The 22,447-nt window shown below is 52.5% G+C and overlaps 1 protein-coding gene across 1 annotated transcript in view; it reads left to right on the top strand.

The window, feature by feature from the left end:
* The window catches only part of COL27A1 (collagen type XXVII alpha 1 chain), a gene marked incomplete at its 5' end in the record, with an annotated part of 150,191 nt that overhangs the window by 19,860 nt on the left and 107,884 nt on the right, over positions 1-22,447 (top strand). Inside the window, 3 exons of the mRNA XM_008057214.2 lie at positions 3,780-3,833; positions 14,710-14,763; positions 15,474-15,527. Coding sequence (XP_008055405.2) covers positions 3,780-3,833; positions 14,710-14,763; positions 15,474-15,527 — 162 coding nt within the window. The remainder of the gene's footprint in view (positions 1-3,779; positions 3,834-14,709; positions 14,764-15,473; positions 15,528-22,447) is intronic.

The following is a 22,447-nucleotide window of genomic DNA, read 5'->3' as shown; positions in this document are numbered from 1 at the left end:
CTTGAGTCGAAGTCTTACTCTGTCACCCAGGCTTAGAGTGCAGTAGCACAATTGTGGTTCACCGCAGCCTTGACCTCCTGGGCTCAGACAATCCTTCTGCCTCAGCTTCCCGAGCAGCTGGGACCACAAGTGTGCACCACCACACTGAGCTGATGTGTTTGATTTTCTGTAGAGATGAGGTCTTGTTATGTTGCCTAACCTGATCTTGAGCTTCTGGGCTCAAGTGATTCTCCCAATCATCCTCCCAAAGTACTGGGATTACAGGCATGAGCCACCGAGCCCTGTCCTTCTTCCCATGTCTGCAGGGCATCCTGGGGTGGGGGTGCTGATACAGGCACTTGGCAGGCCATACCGGTGAGGGGGTGAGCTCCGCATGCTGGAGAGAGGCTGGAGGACAGTTTGGCAGGACTGCAGAGGCTGACGCGAACCAGCTCGAGCCTCGGAGTGAAAATAGCTCCGATGTGTTATGCCTGGCACGTCCCTTGATGCCGCCTTATTTGACCCCACCCCCACCCCAAACCCCCATGGGCCAGTGTGATCATTCTCATTTTAGGGATGAGGAAATTGAGCAGGAAATGGCAAAGCCGGGACTGGAACCCAAGCTCTTAGTCGTGTGCTGGAACCCTGGGGGGTCTTCTTAGAGGAAAATCTGCCTCCTGTCCTCGAGGGCCGAGACCTCCGGCACCCGGCCTCTGTGCCCAAGCTGAATCAGCCTTTCCCACGCTGGGTGCCTGGCGAGGCCCTGGCAGAGATAGCTGCCTGGGGCATATTTTTAGCTTCGAGCCCAGCGGATGGTTCTGGTTATGCAATTACCCAAGCCCTCATTCCCTCCAGACCTGGCCCTGTGTTCCCTGGGCCCAGGGCTCTGGAATCTGCTGTCCGAAGCGGCATTTCCTCCTGGCTCCAGAACCTTCGGGAAGCACATGCCCTGGGGACCACATAGGTCTCAGGGAGGCTACGAGCCGTGGACCAGGATGAGGCCCTTGACCTAGCATTCTAGGCTCAGGCAACCTGCCCTTAACCCGGGACTCCTGAGCCCTGGCTGTCCTCCCTATTCGGTGTCTCACCTTTGCAAACTCCTCCTCCACGCAAGGCTATGATGAAATGCCATTTCCGATGACTGCCCCCTTTTGGGAGCTCCTGCAGTGGTTTATCTGCCCCCCCCCCCCCCCCCCGGAAGGCTTAGTTCACTTTCTAAAAGCCTCCTCGACCGCTGAGCTCTGTTTGCTGAGGGGCATGTGCACGGTTCCATTTCATCTTCCCAGACGTCCTGAGAAATAAGCTCCAGTATGATTCCCATTTTTACAGATGAGGAAGCGGAGGCTCAGAAATGTTCTATTACTTTGGATAAAGTCAGAGCAAATGCCAGAGCCAGGATTAAACCCCAGCAGTCTGACTCCAGGGGCTAGCATCTTAACCGTCCATTGTGCCAATTTTTCTGGCTGCTCAACCAAGCCCCTCTAGGCTGGAGAGAGGCCTTGAATGACCTCTCTCAAGATGTCTAGCCAAGTGCCCTGCATGCAGGAGGTACTAGGCAAATAATTGGTAAAGAGTTCTAGTCTGGGAATCCAGAACATTTCCACCAAGAAGCTGTGGGATCGTAGATAAGGTCCTTCCCTCCTCCTGGCCTCAGTTTCCCCATCTATAAACCTGGGATCACAGTAAGGCATTTCCAGGGTCCCTCCCAGCTCTGGGCGAATGGCTTTCCTGACATGCTTCCAGGCTCTTTGCCTCCCCACCTCCCATCATCCTGTTCCTAGACTGGAAATTCCATAGTTTATAAAATTCCAAAGATCGCAGAATGCTGCATCCGACAATCCCAGCTCCTCTCTGCATGGATGGCGGCTCTGGGGCTCCGGGAGGAGCAGGATCTTACCTGCAGTCAGCCAAGGCTCTGTGTCACGCCCTCCCTGCCTCCACATCTTCCCCCGGCCCAAGGAGGGATGTCGAGGAATCCCTGAGGCTCTCCCACCTGGCGTTCTGGGCTGCAGCATTTAGAGAATCAGTCTGCTTGGCTTCCAGTCAACTATGCGCCTTGTTTCTCTGCAAGGCTGTAGCTGGAGAGGGGTGGGGAGGTGGGGGCAGGGAAGCAGGCAGCCCCCATCTCCACGAGCTGGAGATGGGTTCACCGAATGCTCCGGCCCACCATCTGTGGGGCAATGGGGGCATGACAGGGGAGAGGCAGCCGCCCTTGACCTTGTGCAGCCCATACCTGGCTCTGGGTGAGCTGGGTGTCAGGAACCCCTCCTCGAACACTCCTGCCCAACCTTTGCCCTATTCCAGCTGAGCTCTGTGGCTGGGTGAGCATCTGTGGTTCTCCAGATTCCTCAAAGACCCCTGGGTCCCAGTCATTCATAGGACAGTTGGGGGGACTGAGGCTGGAGGTTGCAGGCTAAGGTTCAGATCTGGGACCAGGTCTTGCCACTTCCAGGTTCCATCTGTGTGTCAGAAGATAGCGTTTGGTGGGCTCTTGTGGGACAGGGGGGCAGGAACGCTGGTTATTTTAGGAGGGTCACACGTGGCACTTAGAAATTCCTGGATACTTTCTCTCCCGATGCATTTGGAGAAGGGGAGGGTCCCAGTTCAGGCATCGAGGAAGACAGGAAGAGGGAGGTGCCTTGGCTGGAATGTGACAGGCTGCAGCTGGGAAGCTGGCCTGGGGGAGCGCAGGAGAAAGCCGTTCACACAGTCAGCCGATGAGTCAAGAGGGCAGGCGCGAGGGCAGCGGGTCTGGGGGCGGGTGGGGTGAGGTGCCTCTCCCTGCCCCCGATGCCCCAGATTATTCCAGCTGGGCCAGGACCCTCGGGTGTTACCCGATGTTCAGGGCTCTGTTTATGTTACTGGACTGGGAGAGTCTAGTCCGGGGCCCCTGCTGGAGAAAGTGGACATAACAGGACCCAGCTGTTGGGGGATTCGGATGCAGCCTAGGGAAATCCAGCTCCATGAATACGCACTGGACTTGAAGCCACCAGGCCCACAACCCTGATCTTGCTTGGCCACAGCTCTGCTGTGTGACTTTGACCAAGATTCTCTGTTCTGTAAGCTGCTCCATGGTCTCTGAAGGACCTTGCAAGCTTAGAGCTCGCGGGAGTCTGAGGAAGAGCCCTGGTCACATGCTGTAGCCACAGGAGGGTTGTGGCTTTGTTCACAAGAGGGCAAGGGCACCCTTCCTTGGGCTGTCAAGTCCAAAGCCTCATACAAAAGTCCAGTTGGAGTCTAAAGGGTGAATAAGTCACTGGTGGCTGGAGGGGTTCTGGAGGTGGCATTTGAGCCAGGCCTTGAAGGAGGGTCAGGTTTCAGTCAGAGGAGATGGGTGAGAAAGACATAGCACATGATGGAATGGCATGGGCAAAGGTGACCCGGAGACAGATTACCAGACGTGCGGGGGGAAGTGAATGGTTGGGTGTGGCTTGAGCCAGCGAGGTTGCGCAGGGCTGAGAGTGGGGAGAGGCAGCAACACATAGGGGCTGAGGATTTGTGCTCCAAAGTCAGGTGTGTCTGAAGTCAGCGTCCAGCGCTGTCTCTGAGCCATGGGGTGACCTGAGACAGGTGAGTAGGATATACTGAGGTGACACATGGGAAGTGCTTCCTGCAGGGCTGGGCCACGAGGGGGCAAGCCCGAAGGTTGGCTGAGTAGCCGTGGCCGTGTGGCTGTGCACTGGCTTGGGGAACAGAAACTAAAGACCAGGGTGGAGGGAAGGTGCCAGGCACTGCCATCATAAGCGGAATGGCTCCTGCTTCCTGTCATCATCTTTGTTTCTGTCTCTTCTTCCTTTTAGGGTCCTCCTGGACCTTATGGAAATCCAGGTCTTCCTGGTCCTCCTGGAGCCAAGGTGAGTATTTGATGGGACATGGTCATAGAGTTGGGGCTGGGCCGGGGGTGTGTCTGGAGGCTTCCCAGGAGTTCCTGGTGGAAGGACTGCAGGGTCACTGTAAAAGACTCTCGTCTAAGCCAGAAGCACCCTGAGCACCTTCCTAGGACTGGGCCCTGTTGCCAGGTCTTGAGACACAGAGGGAAGTCCTGAGTTCAGCATCTGTGTGGGAGAGGCTGAAGGAGGAGCGGTTAGAACCTAGAGCCCTCGAAGAGCGGGGAGGCGGGAAGGTGATTTGCTGATTGCTGATAGAAAGGGGGAGGGCTTTGAATGTCAGACAAAGGACGTCAGGTAGACCGGGTTGTAAGATGCATCCTGGGAAGGGCCATGGAAAGATGGCTCTTTTAGAAACGTCATTGGACAACGTGAGGGGGATGAGTTGGGGGTGGGGCCAGAGCTGAGTCTGGGACACCAGGGGTGATACAAGGGAGAGAAGAGGCTAGCCTGGGCCCGCTTAGAGGTGTGGAGGAGGTCGGGGGAGAGGATGGGACTCCGTGGGGTTAGCCTCAGTGACTGAGCTTGGACGCCAGGAGGAGGGATGCTGCCTGTGGGAACCTATAACCCAGCAGGGTGGAGATCAGCCAGGGACAGATGTTCGGAAACTCAGGAGTGCTCTGTGCTAGAGATAGACCCTGGGGAGTGAGACCCTGGTACAGAGATGCCACCTCCCCCAGGGAGCCTCCTTGGATTGCTCCCATTAACTCTTGATGAGACCTTAGTGGCTGGTGCTCTGATGATGCAGAAAACTCCAGGGGCCAAGCTCCTTGGTCTGTTCCTGAGCTCTGGCAGAGGGCAAGGTTGTCGTGGTGCTGTGTCGAAAACCAGAGGAGTGCCAGGTGAGAACATTTAGGTCATGCAGAAAAGAAGATAGCTGGGCAGATAGGAAGGAAGGAGGACGGAAAAGTCCTGGAAGCTAAGGGAATAGGAAGGAGGAGGCAGGGTGGAGGGGCTCCTGGTTCCTAGGTCTCCCAGTGCAGCCTGTGTCATAGATGACCAGGTAAAGAGCACCCTGGGCTTTGGTTGGCCCAGATCCAACGTCATTCTTTGCTAACCCAACTGCAGAGGTCGAATGGCTTAAGAAAAGCCATGAACTGACTGGCCCAAGGCCAGGCAGAGTGAGCAGCCAAGTGGCCGCCAAGCCCAGCTCTCTTGACTCCTGGAGCAGGGCTCCTCCTGGCCACCAGCTTGTCTGGGAGCTTTGGGCAAAGATCGCATGTGGTTAACCGCCTCAGCCTCTGTAGGTCTGTGATTTTACGGCCAGGGCTGGACTGGGGTCTCTCCTTGGAAGGCAGAGACAGTGGATGCCTGGGGTGTCCAGTGCTGCCTGGAGGTGCTCTGGGTTTTAGCAAGGCAAATACTTGTGACACTGACCGCCATATACTGGACCCTTCCCTGATGCTGGGCATGTGCGTGCACTTTACTTGACTCATCTTGTTGGATCTGCACAAAGACCTAAAGAGGTGGGTGGAGATACTGTATCCATTTACAGATGGGGAAACTGAGGCCGGGGCAGTTAAGACATTGTCAGGAAATGGAAGCAGAATCTGCCTCTGTGGCCAGGCAGAGAGGGGGCACTCCTTTGGGGACCCAGGGTCATGGGTACATCAGGATGCTGAGTACCAGCAGCTGCTTGGCATAGACAGGCTTGCTCTTCTTGGTCTACTCTGGGACAGGCCTGTTCCTCCCCTCCCCCAGGCTAGCCCCCTGCTCCTGTGGTGGTAGTGCTCCATCGGCTCCTCCTCCTGGCCCATGTGGGCCCTGCTTGCCCTTTGAGCACTGCAGGGCCTCGGTGCCAGGCCTCGATGACAGACATGCCACAGCAGGAGGATCCACCAGCTGCTTCTCTCCCCATTTTGAGAAAGGGCTCTGGGTGTGGCCACGGAAGCTCGTCCCTAGCCAGTGAGTCTCCCTGATGCCACACGGAGCTGGGAGTGTGGACTCAGCCTCGTGGACAGGACTCCAGCCTCCTTCTGGGTACCACAGATACGGGTAAGGCTTCTAGGAAATACTGGAATTAGGCACTGCTTCTTCCTCTGGGACTTGTGTAAAACGCCAAGGGGATAAGTCCTGCCCTTTGCCTGGACACTTGGCCCTGAGCCCAAAGGTGAGCAGAGGTGCCTCCAGGGCAGGCCGGTTGGGTGAGAGGCCTGAGTTGCTGGGCTCTGCTCCAGGCTGATCAGTGGCATGGGCAGGACAGGATTCAAGCAGAGGCTGTCCTTGGAGGGAATTCATGGCTTAGCTGAGATTGGATGAAAATGTTGTGGATCTATCTGGGTGCAGGGGTGAGACCCTACAGAGACTGTCCTCACTGTTCACTAGATCTCCTGTTTGCCTGGAAGGTGACCTGGTAGGACTGTGGAGCTGGCCTCCTCCAGGTCGTTTGCTGGCCCCTTCTCTTCCAGCATGGTGTCTGGGGCCATCCGCCCATTCATCCTTCGGTCAGCAAACCCATAATGAGCACCTACGATGGGCTATTGACAGAGAAGGCAGCCAAACCAGCAGGGCCTGCCTTGAGGGTGCAGGGCCTGCCCTTCCTCTGGATCAGCCCCATGTGGTCATTCCTGCAGCACATCTAACCCCCAGGTGCTTGTGGCCTTGTGGGAGAAGGACCCCCTGGCAGGCCCAAGGGTGGGAGACATGTGGATTGAAGAAGACCATGAAAGAGAGACAGCAAAGGTGTTGGGCCTCGTTTCTCTTGAAGGGAATGACAGTCCAAACGGCCAAGGGGCCTTCCCCGGGTCATGGGTTGGTGGTGGGAGGGCCACGTGTTGTGGATCCTTGGGTTTGCCTGCTGGAAGGAGCTTTATCAGGGCGCCACAACTGGTACAGACCAGAGCCAGGTTTCACCCTGTCTGCATCCTCCAGAGCCCAAAGCTTTGCCCATGCACCATCACTGCACATATCTCATGTCCTCATCAGCTCCAGTGGAGTCAAGATGCAGGACTTTGAGGATGAGGCAGAGAAGCCAGGACCCTGAGAGGTCAGGGTTGGCTGACCTCAGAGATTCAGGGTTGAGTCATCGGGTTGACTCATTGATTCGGTTGACCCATAATTGTTGCTTCTGGAAAGCACAGGGATTCAGAGCAAAGACTCTGGCCGAAGTTCAGATCCTGGCTCTGTTACCTCCTTGTTCTGTGACCATGGGCAAATTACTTGAGCTTCCTGTGCCTTATGAGAGTCCTTATCTGGAAAATGGGGCAGTAAAGAGAGCTGCCTCCTTGGGTTGTCATGAGGAGTAACTGGGTTGTTTGGCATCTCTGCTTAGAGTGGTGCTGGCATCTGACAGGTGCTGCAGAAGGGTTTGCTGTCAGCATGTGCAAGGTGCTGGGTCGACAAGGGGCCCAAACAGAAATGGTTCCTGCTCTTGTGGGGGTGTAGGGGCACGAGAGAAAGTTAAACAAGCCACCAACACCGAGAAATGCAGAGTTACACAATGATTAGGGCTCCAGGGCTTCATATGAGAGGCCCCGAGTGCTCAGAGAACCCACGATATAGGGATTGAGCTGGTCTAGGAGGTGAGGAACACCCTTCCAGGGGGGCGATGGGGCTGGAGGAAGCTGGGGAAGGCAGCAGGCCTGGCAGGTGGTGGTGAGACTTTTGGACTTTGCCCAATGAACAATGGGAAGACCTGAAAAGGATTTCAGCAGAAGTGACATGATCAAATGAGGTTTTTAAAGACTGTTCAGGCTGTATGAGATGCAGGGCTTAGCCGGTGGCCTATGGGGAGGCCTGGAGCTGCCTGGGAGTTATGAGGGGCTGCTGATGCTGGACCGTGGTGGAGTGAGGTGGGACACAGGCCTGTGGTTCAGGTGAAGAGCTCTGGGCCAGAAGCAGGCAGGCTCCTGCTGGTTAGGGAAGCAAATGCTCCCTGCACCCAGCCATGAGGTACCTGACCCCAATTGTGGGCAACTGGCTGCCCTTTCCAGCCCACTTGGTCTGCAGTGAACCAGTGAGGATGATTATGGGCCCTTGGACATCAGGGCAGGAAGGGCAAGCAGGAGGGGCAGGCTTCGTGACCCAGGAGGCTGCTGACAGAGCTGGGGTGGAGACAGCCCTCGGGCGTTCCCAGACCTCAGGCTCCCCCACTTCTGATGATGGAGATAGGACGTGCTCATTAAGGAAAACATGGAGAAGTCTAGAAAGTATCAAGAAGCAAGTGGGCTACTGCAGGGGTCCTATCTTGTGAGAAGCATGGAGAAGATTCTGAGCAGCCTGTGGGACAGGCCCTGGCCAAGAGCTTTACTTACTTTGCAGTGCAGATCTTATTACCCCTGTCTGATGGATGAGGAAACTGAAGTCCAGAGTGGCTAAGTAGCTTCCCCGGTTCCACATTTCTAGTAAGCGGTAGGGCCGGTATTTTAACCCTGGAGTGTCTGATCTCAAGGCCAGAACTTTCAGCCACAAGGCGGTCCAACCTCCAGCTCCTCATTCTCTGGCCTTGCCTGAGTGTGTCACTTACCTGAGTATGGATCCACTTCACCGTGGCTGGGCACCTGAGTGTTCTATGCTACCAGCACGGTACCCACCACACAGAAGTGAATGGTTGCACGGCCTCTCTCCATATCAGTGTCACACATTTTCTTTTTTTTTTTAATACACAAGTAATACCTTGATGAACATTATTGTATATAAATATTATAGAATATTTCCAATTATTTTATTAGGATAAATTCGTTAAAAATAGGATTGCTGAGCCTGGGCAACATAGCGAGACCTCAGTTCTACAAAAAGTAAAAAAATTAGCCAGGCATGGTGGTGCGTATCTGCAGCCCCAGCTACTAGGAGGCTAAAGTGGAAGGATCACTTGAACTCAGGAGGTCGAGGCTGTGTTGGCCGTGATAGTGAAACTGCACTCCAGCCTGGGTGACAGTGTGAGACCCTGACTCAAAAAAAAAAAAAAAGAAAAGAAAAGAAAAGAAAAAAATAGAATTGCTAGCATGGACTCGGGAGCCAGGGTGCCTGAATTTGAATCCTGGTTCGACCACCTGCTGGGTGTATGACTTTGGGCAAGTTAGTTAAACCTCTAGGGCCTCAGCTTCCACTGCTTTAAGATGTAGATCATCATAGTTCATACCTCGTAGGATTGTTCTGAGGGGTAAGCTATATAGGTGTGTGCATTTATATATTTTATACATATAAAGATATATATATGTATCTTCATAAACGTGCATACATACATATATAAACGATTTATAATATACCTTGCACATAGAACTGAGTGTTTAGCTGTTACTTTATTGGTAATTTCTAGAAAAGTCGAGCCAATTCATGCTGCTGCTAGCATTAGAGGAAGATATTTTTACAAAGATAATTTATTATTGTCTTCACTTCATTAGTCATCTGTGAGATGAATTTTTTTTCTACATTTGTTTTCCATTTGCACTTCACCACTTATGAATTGGCTTATTTGGGGGATTGAGATGTATTTGTTATTGATTTGTAAAAATTATTTATTTATTGAGGTTATTAAGGCTTTACATACTTTACAAATATTTTCTTGTTTGCCTCTTAAGAGTGCTCATGATGATTTTCATGAATAGAAGTGTTATCCTTTTTAAAAAATAATATGTCAGATAGTTTGGAAAGGGTTGTCCTGCTATGTAAAATTTGTGGTTCTTTATTTTGCTTTTATACTGAGAAATGTTTTTCCCATTTTAAGATCAGATAGGTATTCAATTATCTTCCTTGTCATTTCATAATATCATTTGTACTCTTAAATTTTTTAAGCCATCTGGAATTAATCTTAATGGGGGTTGATGTGAAGTTGGGCTCGAACATTATTTTGCCTCTGCTAGTAAACCATTTATTAAACAATCTTTCCTCCAGTGATTATTATATGATAGACAAGGGTCTATTACAGGCCATTCTATTATGCTTCGTTGTTTATTTTTATACTAGTAAAATACTATTTTATATGACATTTACTGTCTTTATACTATGTGTCTCCCTTTCTTTCTTTTAAAAACAGTATTTCTGGTTATTTATTCCATCAGATGAGCTTTATGCCTATCTTTAAAATTTCCTTAAAAAGAAAACCCTTGGAATTTTTACTGGAATTGTATTGAGGATATAAATTAATTTGTGAAAAATTAACATCTTTAAAGTATTATGTTTTCTTACCTACAAACATGGCATGTCTTTCCATTGGCTGAATTTTTACAATGTCTCTTAGTAAACTTTTATAATTTTTATTGCACAAGCCCTGTACATTTGTTATTAAGCTTATACTTAGAAATTTTATATTTTTGTTGCTGTTGTGAATGGAATATTCTTCCTCATTATATTTTCTAGCTGGCTCTCAGTTATTGAAGATAGCTATTGATCTTTGTACTTTTTAAAAACTTTTTTGTGTTTAATTTATAACTACTCCCCTTACTGAATTATCTTGTTCTAATAGTATTTCAATTATTCAGGATTTTCTAGATAGGCTCTCATATTGTTTGCAAAAAAGAACACATTTGTGTCTCCTTTTTCTCAAAGGTTAGTAGTTCTTATTTGTTTTTCTACCTTGTTGCATTGACCAGAACTTCTAAACTGATGAAATAGTAGTAGTGAGAGTAGGAGGTCCAGTGAATCTTCAGAGAAAGTTGTAGGACTGGAGCCAGATCTGACCCATTCCCAGCCCTGCCATTGCCTCCTGAAACTCCATTCACCCATTTGTGAAATATTTTATGATGTCCCCTCTGGGTCAGACCCAGTGCTGGGTCCTTGAGACCAGAGATGACTTATCAGAGGGCTTCCCAGTCCTTTGTGAAGTATATTCCTCTTTTGTTTCTGCCTCTGAGCCTCAGTCACCTAAAGCCCTCTAGTCTCTCCATCTCTCAACCCTCCCTGCAGGGAAGGAGCTCAACATAGTTCCCATTCCTGTGCTCTTCTTAGCACTTGAGGTTCCTTTCTGTCTTCTAGTCCCATGTGGCTCTGATAACTAGTCCAAGCAGAGTCCACCATTCCCTTTGCAGAGAGGGAAGGTGATTTACTCAAAGTCACACAAGCTCCACTTGAGGACACACAGGCTTGTTGGCTAGAGAGTGAATCTGGTGATTTAATTCTTGTCCCTATCAAGGTGTAAATGATTAACTCAACTTTGTATATTTTTTATATCTCTCACGGGGGAATTTGCAGGAGTATGGCTGGGAAGATGTCATGTCTTCCTTTTTTTTTGAGTTGGAGTCTCACTCTGTCACCCAGGTTGGAGGGCAATGGCATGCTCACAGCCACTGCAGCCTCAACCTGCTGGCTCAGGTGATCTTACTGCCTCAGCCTTCCAGGTAACTGGAACAACAGGTGCATGCTACCAAGCCTGGCTAATTTTTTGGTTTATTGTAGAGATGAGGGCTTGCCACGTTGTCCAGTCTGTTCTCGAACCCGTGGACTCAGGCAATCCTCTCACTTCGGCCTCCCAAAATGCTGAGATGTCATGTCTTCTTTATCCCAGAAGTCATCTCTGTACCTGCCCAGGGTTACCTTGAGAAGCAACTTCATCTGGCTCCCCTTCAACTTCCTCCAGCCTGATTTTTGCTGTGATCCCCTTCAGAGATTTACCTCGGTCTAGATGAAGTTCTCCCCAGCTTCTGCTGGTCCCCCACTTAATACTGGATTGTAGTTTTTCATCTGCAGTGTATTAAAATGTCAAGAGTTTGGACTCTGAAACCAGACTGCCAGAGTCTAAATCCCACTTACTAATTATATGACCTTAGACAAGTGATATGTCCTTGCTGTTCCCTAGTTTCCTCTTCTGTAAAATGGGCATTGTAATAGTTACTACTATCTAGATTTGGAAGATTAAATGAATTAATATGTGTCCAAGGCTTGGAAGAGCAGTCAGTAAGGCCAGGTGCAGTGATGCGTGCCTGTAATCCTAACACTTTAGGAAGCCGAGGCAGAAGGCTCACCTGAGGCTGGGGATTTGAGACCAGCCAGGGCAACATAGTGAGACTCCCATCTCTATAAAAATAAAATAAAATAAAAAATTAGCCAAGCGTGGTGGCACATGCCTGTAGCCCCAGCTACTCGGGAGCTGAGGCAAGAGGATCACTTGAGCCTAGGAGGTTGAGGCTGCAGTGAGCCATTATTGCACTACTGCACTCCAGCCTGGGTGATAGAGTGAGACCCTTTCTCTAAAAAAAAAATAATGATAATAACAGGCCGGGTGTGGTAGCTCAGCCTGAAATCCCAGCACTTTGGGAGGCCGAGGCAAGAGGATTGTCTGAGCCGGGGGTTGAAGACCAGCCTGGGCAACTTGGTGAGACCTCATCTCTACAATAAATAAAAAAATAAGCCAGGCGTAGTAGCATGCACCTGTAGTTCCAGCTACTTGGAAGGTTGAGGTGAAAGGATTGCCTAAGTCCAGCAGGTGGAGGCTGTGGTGGCTGTGATGGTACCACTGCACTCCAGCCTGGGCGACAGAGTGAGACTCCAACTCAAAACAACAACAGCAACAAAACCCACCAAAAAAAAAAAATCACTCCATGGATGCTAGGGCTTGCTATCATGACCAGTCTCTGCGTTGCCCCTTGAGAGTTCCCCATGGGTGTGAGCTGTGTCTGTTCCCCACTATGATATTCCCTGTGTTCTGTTTATCCTGAAACTTGGCTTGTGGTAGATATTCAATAAATATCTATACTCGTTGATATTGTACTGGGCAAGGATTGCATCTCAAACACTGTGCTGACTGCTGAGAATGTAGAGATAAATCCAGAAGTAACTGGGTCTTGGTTTTCCCTGTCTGTAAAATGACAGTAGGCTACAGGAAGCTTTCTAAGCCCTGCTCCTATCAGCTGCACACAGAGGTGGGCAAGGGTGGCCCAGGAGGAGCTGCTATCCTTTTTTGGCCATTGGAATCCTCAGTAGCCCATGGGTCCTTGCACCATGGACATAAAAGGCATTGCACCGGGCTTCGGAACAGCCCAGGGTGGGACAGTGTCTGTGAGGTACAGCTGCAAGCAAGTTCTGTCCCAGAGGTGGGGCTCTGCAGAAGATGTGACCTGGAGGGTCCCAGGGAGATAGGAAGTTGGGGTTCTGGGGTCCTTCGACCGGGGGCAGCTGGGGAGAGGGGGAGAGACTGTGGGAGAGGTGTCCAGGCTTGCCATTTGCAGATGGGGGTTTGGAAGTCAGACCTAGTCTGGGAACCTCGTCTGCCTCGGCCTCTTACCAGCCAGTAAGCTGATGCTGGACCTGCCTCTGTCCTTCCCTGGAACAGGCAGATGCAGTGAGGACTCAAGGAGTTGGTGCACAGGGCAGGCCTCACACAGTGTCTGCTGGGAGTAGATGAGCAGCAAAAGGCTGTACCCTCCCTCTTGAAGGCTCTTTCCCATCCATGCAGTTATTTCTGATGGAGATTGATCACGGCAAGATTTGGAAGGTCTGAATTCTGATGAAGAAAAGAACCAAGTGGGAATTAATTAAAGTTGGCCAGACCACCCCTCCTGTGTGTCACGGCTGTTACCACTGGCGTCTTGCCTAGAAACCTGGTGCGCGCGCGTGCGTGTGTGTGTGTGTGTGTGTGTGTGTGTGTGTGTGTGTAAGAAACTCAGTCTCAGAGAAGTGCAGTGACTTGCACGAGGTCCCACTGTGAGTCTGTGGCAGCTCCCGGACTTCATGCCAGGATTTCTGACTCTGAGCCCAGCTGAGGCAGGGAGGGGAGAGAGCCCCAGGGTGGAGTGGGGCTGGGGACAGGGATTAGGAGCTCTGAGAAGGTGACGCAGGGCAGACCAACTTTCCACAGGGCTGTCTCCTGGGTAATTTAACCAGGTTTGGCCGAATGAGAGGAGCCACAGCCAAGAGCACTCCTTGGGACCCCATGAGCGAGGTGGCGGATGAACTCTGTGGGCCCTTTGCCCCATGCTCTTAGGAGCCTGGATCTGTGTAGTGGGGACTCTACCTTATGCTAGGTGCAAAGAGTGCTTGCCTCCGACGGGGGACTTTGCCTGTCAGTTTTTCTCCAATGTGCTGCCTATTCTCACTTATTGGGTCCAGGGATATCCCAGAGTCACAGATCTAGGGTGGTAGTCTCAGTTCTGCCAGTGCCTCATCCTGGAGCCTCAGACCGTCCTTTTGCTTCTCCTGGTTTCGGTTTCCCCAGATGTATCATAGGAGTAATAACACTTTCTTGGCCCACATCATGGGGCTCTTGTGGAAATCTAGTGAGGTGAGGGAGGTTGCAGACCGTGAAGGGCTGGTCACGGGTGTAGGGGGCCTTTAGTGCATCGAGCCTCAGATAATGAGAGACCAGAGAGGTGGACGTCAGCCTTCTGCAAAATTGAAAAGTATCGATGTACTTCCTGGACGTGTCTCTCAGGACCTCCTGAGAGCCCCAGGGAAACGAGTCAGTAGATAGTTCTGGCCACACACACAGGCAGAGACCGGTCACCTGTGTGGTGGGTCCAGAGTTGAGTTGTACAAGGAGACCTCCCAGCTGTGTCTTGAAGAATGGCTGTGACTTGGCTAGTGGCGATGGGAAGGCGGTTTTAGGTGGGGGTGACTGCCTGAGCAGGAGCCTGGCGGCGGGACAGCGAAGGGCGTGGCTGAGGAGTGCAGGGATCCTCTCTGTGAGTTTGACTGAGGAAGGAGAGCACAGTCTGGCCAGGATGGCTGGGGCCGGATTACAGAAGACTTGGGACCCTAGAAGGAGGAGTTTGGCCTTTGTCATCACACAGTCAGTGGGGAGCTATGGAAGGTGTCAGCAAGGAGTCATGGCAGTAAAGACCCCCCTGAAGGTTGTGAGTGGGAGGACGGGTAGGAAGGCATTTAAACAGGGGATAGGGTTTTGAACAGAGTGTATGGGGAAACATCCTCTCTAGATGACTCGGTGGCCAAAGCGAAATTGTTTTTATTTCAGGGACAGAAAGGGGACCCAGGGCTCTCACCAGGAAAGGCCCATGATGGGGCAAAGGTAGGTTTCCAGGGTCCCCAGTGCTCAGGGAAGAAGGGAGTGAACAACAGTGGAACCGCCACCCTCTGCGGCCAACTGTCCTGGCAGAGGCCATGCAGGACAGAGACAGGGAGGGGGAAAATCTAGAAAGGTCAGGATGTGGTTTGGTTTTTTTCTTTGAAGTCCTTCATCCTTTCCTGACACCAAGCCCAATGTTGTGTCTGGCCACCCTCCTCCCGGAGTGCACCCCAAAAAAACTGACAGGAGATTTTTGCCTCTGGACACACCCTTGGTGAATGTCCTTTTGCTTGATGTCCCACATGGCTTTTTGCAGGGTCTGCTAGGTGACCCTGGGCATCCAGAAGCTTCTTGGTAGTGCACGCCCAGGAAGCTTCTGACAGACATTCAGTGCCTCCCGAAGCTGTTAATTCTGTGGATTCCAGGAGGTGGGAAGGGAATGGGCTGGAGAGTCAGGGCCCCACGTGGTGTCTTCTGCTGAAGCTCAGTCTGTAGAATAGGCCAGGGGGAGCTACTGAGTCGAGTGGGGCGGGGCTGGGTACTACCCACCCTTCTGCTCTCACCCTACTGGGTGGCCTCTGAGGCTCCTCGGAGACCTCTTGTCCTCCATGAATCCCACATGGAAACCACCGACTGTAGGAGGCCACAATTCCAGTGTGACGAGTTCTCTGCTCCCATTTTCCCACCTCACCCCCCTTGTCTGTGTCTTGCAGGGCGACATGGGCCTGTCTGGGCTCTCCGGGAATCCAGGACCTCCGGGACGAAAGGTACAGCTTGGTTTGGGTGCTTCACCCTGCCAGGGGCTTTCTAGCAAGCCCGGTCTTCAGGCAGGAGAGGACCCACCTCATCCCAGCCCCAGCCATCTCCCTTGGGTGCAGGGTGTGTGGGCAGGTGGTGAGAGAGGGTTGTGCTTGCTGGGGGCACCTTGGCTTGGTTAACGAGGTGTGGCAGGAAGTGTCCTCGGCTTGCTCTACTTCTTCTCCGGGGCCCGCCACACCTGGGGAGGCCACCTTCCAGAAAGCTCGTGGTGATGGAGGAGCCCTGCCCACAGAGCCCGGAGGGCCCCGTGTTGGCCCCAGCCCCCATCCACTAGCTAAGTGGCCTGGGGCCTGCGTGTCACTCTCTGAGCCTCCGTGTGAGACAGAGACAATGATCTCCCTCCCTGACTCCCTCCTCCCCCCGCATGGCCTGGGCTGTGTGACCAGGAGCAAGGCCTGAAGCAGAGCCGTTGAGGGATCGAGTGGGCTTAGGGTCATCTGGACTCCCACCTCTACCATTTTCTGGCAGGGAGACCTTGGGCCAATCAGAAACCTCCCAGGGCATAATATTTGCCCCCTCGCTGATATGCTGCAGGTGAAAGGGGTGATCTGTAAAGGTAGTTGTTTCTCCACACTCCTGGCTTCTGTTATGTCATCGCCATCTCTTCTCTTCAGAGCTACCTCCCCGAGTGCCTGTGGGGGAAAGGCTGCCTTTTCCTGGGAGGAGAGTCTTTAGCTTATGGTACCCTGGATTCCTCTCCGACTCCTCCAGCCAAAATCTCTCATCCTTTAGGACTCTACTCTAGTTGTGGCTTCTCCAGAAAGCCCTCTTGGAGCACCCAGCTTCAGGCCATGAGCCTCCACTCTGCTCCAGGACGCTTGGTCCATCTTAGCTTAGTTGTTCTCAGCTCCAAACCAACCCAGGCATACAAATCTGGTTTGTTGCTCTCCCTACTGAGCCCAGCACGGGGCTTGTGCATGGCAGGTATTCAGGCAACAAGGAGGGCCGTGCAGGCCAAGGGTCAGTTGCTTTTTGCAGGAAAACCCCCATTGCTGACGGGTTGTCCAGTAGATATGTGGGCCCAGCGCCATGTCTCAAGCTTCCGCTCTGATCCCAGCTGTGGCCACAGCCGCCTGCTCTCTGGGCCATCTGGCTTTCATGTGGACAGCTGTTGTGTCTCCTGGCTCTGTCCTGTCCTTGCCTTGAGAGCCCCATGGCACAGGGGGACTTGGAGGATCATGTTCCCCACCCCCTTCCCCTTCACCCTTCATGGCTAGCATAGGCCACACCTCCAATCTGAGAGCCCCACCCCAGACCCAGGCCATGGTTGTCTGGGAGCTGGGAAACATGGTCTTTTCTGGCTCCAAGAACACAGAGGGATGCCTTCTCCCTGTCACCTCCCTGCTGGGCTCCAGCACTTTCTGATGAATGCAGTGTGAGGGGAAAAGGCCCCTTCCAGCCCTGGCTTGTAGAACAACCTGGGGTGGTCTCAGTCTGCAATCTAACAAAGGTGGTGGGAGATTGGGAGACCAGATTTGGCCTGGCTCCTGCCTAGGGCTCCAGGGCTCCCCACACTCAGCAGACTTCCAAGGATGCCAAGAGCCACTGGCTCAGAGGAGCCAACTCACCTAAGCAGGGTGAGGCCACTTGTCTAGGTGAAGGAAGAACCTCCTACAGTTGGAAAACTTCTTGACAAAGCCGTTCACCTTGATTTCCCTCTGGCCCTGGCCCAGGCACATGTAGAGAAGTTTGATCCGTGGCAGAGGCCAGTGTCACCCATGCACAGAGGGTGCTAGGCTGAGCCCAGGGGAGCACAGGTCCCGAGGCAGGGCCCCTAGGCGGTGGGATGGTCTAGGCCTGGAGTCTTCACTGTAAAAAGTCTCTCCTCCCATGTGCATCTTTGGTGACAGCAGCGACCACTGTGCCCTGAGCCTCTAGTGTGGCTTTTTTGCATTATCTCTCTGGGGGTGCCCTGAGGAGGGGGATGTGGGTGGGTGAGAGGTGAAGTCAGCTTCCCCCTTGCTTACCCACACATTGAATTTTTGTATCACTCTGGGGGGATCACCATAACCCTATTCATTCATTGCTTCAGCAAGAATCACTGAATGCCTACTATGTGCCAAGTACTGAACTGAAAAAATAGATAACAGTCCCCGCCCCTTGTGGGAGGTGGAGGAGACAGATCATAGAAAGAAACACAGTAAAAATATAAGGTGAATTTCAAGATGGAAAGGGTTATGGAGAAAAATAAGCAGGAGAGAGGGAGATTGGGTAAAAACGTTCCAGTGTCGCATAGTATGGCAGGTTAGAGGGAGCGACAAGGGTTACTCTCCCTCCTTTTGTTTTTCCCTCCCAATAACCTCCAAGAGTTGGGCAGTATTACGCCTATTTTATAGCTGAGAAAACTGAGGTGCTAATAGAGCTCATTCGTTCGTTCACTCTTATCATTTGTTTTTCACATCATTCAGCAAATATGTACCAATGTACTAGGCCCTGTACTGATGACACTGGTGTGAATGACACAGGAGATCACCATGGACCTCATGGAGGGTGCTATCTGTAGCACTGGCTCCTGACCCCGCTGTGCATTAGAACCAACTGGGGAGCTTGGGCCCCATGGTGGGGATTCTGGTCCAGTTGGAGAGTGGGACCCAGGCATTGGTAGTTCTTAAAGCCCTCCAGGTGTGTTCCCGTGGGCACCCAGGATTGAGAGCCCACAGTTTCTTGGAAACACCTCCCATGGGTCACTAAGCCACAGGGCTGAGATGTGGACTCAGGTCTCCTGACCCTCAGGCCCTTTCTCTGACCACAAGGCTGATAGAAATAGCTTCTCAAACAAGAAAAAGCGTCCATAGAGTACAAAAGAGGCTTGGAGGCTCTTAGGAGAATGCAAATGCACCCAGCCAGATCCTCCTGTTTAGCAAGGTTCATCCCCCTGCTGAAGGACTTTGCTGGGCCTATTTCCCGCCCCCCCCACAGGGCTGGGCCCAGGGGGTAGGGGATGGAAGGAATGCAGACTGGCCAGATAGACCTGGGGGGAATCCCAGCTCCATCCCTCTCCTGCTGTGTGAGCTTGGCCAAGTCACCTTACCTCGCCCAGCCTCAGCTGCCTCATGGGATAGTGGAAGGAGGATTAAATGAGATGTGATAGCCCCGGCACCCTGCAGAGGACTGGCACATGGTAGGCACTTCATATGCATTCGGCAAATGAATGAATGAATGAGTGAATGATCATGATCGCGAAGGAGAAGCAGCTAAAGATGTTCTTGCCCATCTGGTAGCCTGTCATCTCGCGAGTTACCAATGAACCGCCCTCCACTAGCCAGGAAGGCTGCCAGGACCCATCTGCACCACCCCTGCTCCCTAGTCTAACCCTCCTTTCTTCTTTCCTGTAGACAAGTGAGTGACTCTCAACTCGGGGATATTTTGCACCCCAGGGTACAGTTAGCAGTGTCTGGAGAAGAGTTTGGTCATGAGAATTGGGAAGAAGGTGTTGCTAGCTTCTGATGAGTAGAAGCCAGAGGGACTGCTAAACCCTCTACCGTGCACAGGACAGTCCCTTCTCCCCCAGCACACACCACAGAGACACACCAGCCCATTGTGCCGACATTGAGAAGCCCTGCTGTGTAGTAACCCTCGCCCATCCAATCCCGTGTGCTTCGAGCCTTCCTGCCTCCCTGACTTGCACCTGCCGTGCCCTCTCCTGCATCCCCCTCCTATACACGCATCTTCACCTGTCTGTCCCTTGGCTCTGCTCTCAAATGTCATCTTCTCCAGGGGCACCTCCAGGGAGATGTCAGATGTCACACCCATCTTCTCACTCTTCTTTGGGCTGGTGGACGGCCCACTGCTATCGGCTCAGATTGGCCAGAGGACAGAACCCAGCCTGTTCATTTTTGTTTCCCCACATGGGGCTTGGCACAGTGCTGGTCACAGCCGTCTGCTCCGTCCTACCTCTGGCAGGCATCACTAATTGATCTGTCTTGCCAAGTCCTGATACGGCCTGTGAATCTTTGCCAACACACTGCCTTCGAGAGACATATCTTATGGAATGACATTGGTCCTCGAGTTGAAACTTACTTGCTTTTTTCCAGCCTGACTTTTCCCTGACTTCCTACAACTGCCCCCACCATGCCTACAAGGCCTCCCTGTGCCACCTGTGTCGGCCACTGTCTGTGGGAAGTCATGATAAAATGGGAGGGAAGAAGGGGTCATCTGGGAGTGTTTCTGGGGGAGTGTGATTGAGGCGGCTGGAGACAGTCTCCTGCCTGGGTTCCTTAGAGCCCTCTTGAGAACCTTCTACTGGCTGCCCTGCTGCTGAGCTGCTCTGGCCTTCTGTGTCCACAACTGCCGGCGTCTCCTGTCCTATCTCCTGCCTCCCATTTGATCCCTGCACCCCCTCAAGACGGTCTACAATATCACCGTTTCTGACTGGTGGATCTACACTTTCCTAGCCCCGCTTCTTCTCTTTTGTTCCGTTTCAAGTGGTTTGACGCCCACATCCCCTTCTGGAAGCTAGGGAATGAGCGTGTCCTGCTTGTTCTGTTCATCACTGTATCCCTAGTGCCTGACATAGGGCCTTGGTCACTGTGGGGCCTCAGCAAACTTTTGTTGGATGAATGAATAACCGGATACATGAATGAATGAACCATGCAGAAACAGCACCTTCCTATCCTGCCTGGCCTCAAGTGTCCACTGAGCAGAGTTTGGTGTCGGGCACCTGGCTGTTCTGTGATGCACTGTGCCTTTAAACTAGCTCCAGATTTCAGAATCCTGAGCCCATGGGACACTTTGAGAGGCCAGCCGGGGAAACTGAGGCCCAGAGAGACCAGGGGAGTCTGGTCCAGTGTCATGTAAGAAGTCTCTGTACCTCTTGGCAGGTGTTCCTCCCTCTTTGGTTCTGTCCTGCTGACAGCCTCAGGGGAGTTGGGGGCTGCCCAGGTAACAGGTGAGTTCAGTGGGGAGTCTCATGGTGGGCTGAGCAAGTCTGGAGAGTTCCATTTCACCACGAGGGGAGCCCAGGCCTCACACAGGCCGAGGTGGAGCTGGGTGAACAGCTGAAGTCTGAGCACATTTGGGTCCCCAGGACCCCTAGGCAAGGACAAGACCCCTCCCCTACCCAGAGCCTGCCCACAGCCCAAATAGCATCCCAGCCAGACGGGGAGACGGTCTGTAGCAACAGTGAGGTGATGTCTGGTTTCTCCTTGCGCATTGTAAGCAATGATTAATCTGGCTCCCAAACCAAAATATAGACCGAGCTCTATTATAAACACAGGTCCTGTGGAGACCCGCCTGCTGGGCGGCCAGAGGCCCCTTGCAGGCGTCGTGGTCCCTGGAGGTCCCGGAAGCCTTCCCTCATCCATAGTACCAGTCAGGCCTCACTCACAAACTGGGCAGTCACAGCCCACGGGTCCACCTTGCGGTCAGCACCCGGCCCGTAATTGCTGGGGCACTGGAGAAGATCATGGTTTAGATTCTTCCAGGTCCTGGGGCCCTGTCATTTGGAGTGATTTGCTGACTCCGGCTTGGTAAACACCGTTGAGATTCATCCAGGGAGCCTGAGTACCTTTCCCCTTCCCTCAGTTTGGCTGTGCTCAGTTTCTGCTGCTCCTGGCCATCTGGGAGAAACTGGGGTATTCATGGCAACATTCGAGGCCCTTCTGGGTCCATTGATCAAGAGAGACCTAGAAACTGGCGTCTTGTAGTCAAAGCACAGCTCAGTGGATCTAGAGTCCTGGGGAATAGTCTGGGCTTGACCATAACTTGCTAGGTAACTTTGGATAAGTCCCCTCCCCTCTCTGAGCCTCAGTTTCTCAGTCTGTCTAATGAGATGAGATAGGAGGTTGTCAACCTGATGACTTAGATCCCATCCAACTCAGATTCTCCAGGGTTACACGACTGACCTCTGCCCCAGTAACACTGTAATGATCCAAGAGCTGTCCCGGGGAGGTGCGTCTATGTGGGGGTCGCTCCTTGAGTGACCTCATGGCTCTCCTAGGTAAGGCTCAGGGTTCCATGAGTATGCCTCATCCCATGATTTGGTGGTTGAGGACACAGAAATTGGAGCCACAGGTCTGGTGCTGCCCCAGGAAAGTCTCCTTGCCTCTCTGAGCCTCAGTTTCCTCAACTAGCAAACGCACATGGTAACTCTTACCTCTTAGGGGTGATTGCAAGGAGTTGCTGGCTGAAGACTTTAGTCCTGAGCCAGGCATAGGGCCAGCCACTGTAGATGTCCCTGTAATCATTTCCTTTCTTTCAGCCGCATCCCGAGTAGTGGGTTTCTGTGAAATCTGTGATTTCACCAGAGACACTTCTCTGCTTCCTTTGGGCTGGGGGTGGGGGGCAGGGACTAAAGAATTGGTTTTCTGCAAGGTTCATTTGTGGCTGCAGAGGAAGCTGCAAGAACTGTTGATGGCCAGGGCCCCCCGTATCCCCATTTGGGGTCCGTGCCCAGTTATTCCAATGGATCTTGGCAGTAACCCCTGAAGGCGAGCAGAGGATAGCGGGTGAGGTTCAGAGGACAACTGCCCAGGCAAGTCACGCAGCCTGTGTGCAGGGCTCAGTTTAGCTCATCACTGGGAAGAGGCTTTGCTTATCCCTCCTCATCTGCAAGCTCCACATGGAAAAATGAGGCTCGTGGCTGTTAGTTGCATCCTGTCCTGCTGCACCTGCTCAGAGCCCTCCTGTGGCATCCCGTCACATCCCGCCAATATGCGCCGATCTCTTGCTGCTTCTGTTCTGAACTTCCGCAACTCTTCATCCTCTTCACTCATTCTGTTCCAGTCACACAGGCAGGCTTATGCCTCCTTGAGAGCATTCTTGCCTCAGGGCCTTTGCACTTGCTGTTCCCACTGCCTGCAATGCCTTTCCCCAGGGAGGCAGCTCTAGTCCGGCTCTTCACTCTCACCTCAGAGCGGCCTCCCCCACC

This window comes from Carlito syrichta, unplaced genomic scaffold, assembly GCF_000164805.1.
Source record: "Carlito syrichta isolate Samal-C Ts95f unplaced genomic scaffold, Tarsius_syrichta-2.0.1 Scaffold302868, whole genome shotgun sequence".
NCBI lineage: Eukaryota > Metazoa > Chordata > Mammalia > Primates > Tarsiidae > Carlito > Carlito syrichta.
The sequence above is the reverse complement of the archived record's forward strand: the minus strand, read 5'-3'. Positions and strand labels throughout refer to the sequence as shown.